The sequence below is a fragment of the Apteryx rowi genome, unplaced genomic scaffold (genome assembly GCF_003343035.1).
Source record: "Apteryx rowi isolate R43461 unplaced genomic scaffold, aptRow1 scaffold_7, whole genome shotgun sequence".
Classification (NCBI taxonomy): domain Eukaryota; kingdom Metazoa; phylum Chordata; class Aves; order Apterygiformes; family Apterygidae; genus Apteryx; species Apteryx rowi.
In genome coordinates, this window is record NW_020450982.1 from 5736153 (window position 1) to 5737645 (window position 1493).

General features: G+C 66.0%; 1 protein-coding gene and 1 non-coding gene across 3 annotated transcripts in view; one reads left to right on the plus strand and one right to left on the minus strand.

The window, feature by feature from the left end:
• RPS8 (ribosomal protein S8) overlaps positions 1-113 on the minus strand; it is a 5288-nt gene extending 5175 nt beyond the window's left edge. The window contains exon 1 of one of the 2 annotated variants that reach the window (XM_026086778.1): positions 19-112. In XM_026086778.1, the coding sequence (XP_025942563.1) occupies positions 19-22 (4 nt within the window). In that variant the 5' untranslated portion in view covers positions 23-112. Of the gene's footprint in view, positions 1-18 lie in introns of both variants that reach the window. The other variant, XM_026086779.1, reaches the window with a different exon arrangement.
• A 1317-nt stretch (positions 114-1430) lies between these two features.
• LOC112976095 lies at positions 1431-1493 on the plus strand. The gene has a single exon (XR_003256878.1). It is a non-coding gene; the product is annotated as a U5 spliceosomal RNA (small nuclear RNA).

Genomic DNA, 1493 nt, shown 5'->3' on the forward strand with positions numbered 1-1493 from the left:
GGCGGCGGCCGCACTCACCCATCCTCGGGCGCTGGCGCAAAGAGGCGGCGCAGAGGATCACGGGGCGGCTTGGCGGGGCGAGCTCTCGCGAGGCCCTGACGTCACCGCACGGCGACGGCAGAGCGGGGCGGGGCGTCACTCTGCGGCGACGCCGCGCGGCGGGACGGGAGCGCGCAGCTGTGGCGGCTGCCGGTGCCGCTGCCCGCCGCAGCCGCCCTTTCCCGTCTTCCCCGGCCTCTCACGGTACGCGTGAAACAAAAATGGGCCTGAGGGCAGTCACCTTTGCTCGAAAAGTAGAGCCAAAGGAAAGTCACCGCTGTGAAACACCGAAGCCGCCCAGCCGCGGCAGTGGGGTGAACGGCAGGGCCGGTTTGGAGGACTCCCGGTAGGGGAGGAGGACGGAGGGGAAACGATGTCCGGGGGATCTGCCTTTACGACAAGGTAGCGCAGCCTGCTGGGAGCCAGCGCTCTGTTTCCATGAGGAAATAGCAACGCTGCTGAGTTGGCCGTGTCCTGAGAGTAAAACGCACGCTAAACGGGTCTGTGTTCTGCCAGGGTGTTTCTGTAGTCTCTGCGGTGTTTCCCCCCCAGTCTGTGGTGGAATTTCATCCCCTCTCTCAGGTTTTCGTGAGCCCCCATGCCCGTGGTGGAGCACGGCAGGGCTGGGATGCGGGAACACAGCCTGAGCACGACATCATGGTTACACACCCAGTGAAAGGCCCCCAAGCCTTGCAGGCACCGACTCTGGGCCATGAGCTGCTGGGGCACCAGGGACCCCCCAGCTCTGGTCTGAGGGCCTGGCTTGGAGAAGAAGATTTTTAGGGATTTTCCTGTTGCATGTCTGTGCTCCCTGCCCTGCTGGTCACCCTATACAAGCCTCCGAGGAGGGGCCTCGCTACCTCTGCAGCATGTTCTCGTGCAACCCCAAAGCTGGTTCAAGCACAGCCTGTTACCACCTGGAACTTGTGGGGAGCTTGGGAGAATCTGGGTCCCTGGGCTGAGCCCCCTGGCACTGGGCACGGCCCCGTGCATTGGAGCAAAAGGCCCAGGTGCCGCTCCCAACAGGAGCTGGGCTGTTCCCCTCGGTGCCCAGGGCTGCACCGGGCAGCGCCGTGCCGCAGGGGGGCAGCCGGGGTGCTGGGGCCCCCAGCAGCAGCGGGCTGGCCCGGGGGTGCCCTCATTAGCATGCTCCTCATTAGCATGCGCCGATTAGCATACCCAGGCTGCACCGCGGCAGCACGGCGCGGTCCCCATCCCGGTCCAGGTCTGCTGCCGCCGCCGGCGGGGCCGCTCGGGGCCGGGCGCGGAGCCGCGCGGATCGTGCGCCCACGGCGGGGCCGTGCCGGGGCGGCGGGGCCGGGAGTCGCCGTGGGCTGGGGGGCGGCGGTCGGGCGGCTGCTGTTTTGGTGGCAGAAGAAAAAGCTATACTCTGGTTTCTCTTCAGATCGTATAAATCTTTCGCCTTTTACTAAAGATTTCCGTGGAGAGGAACA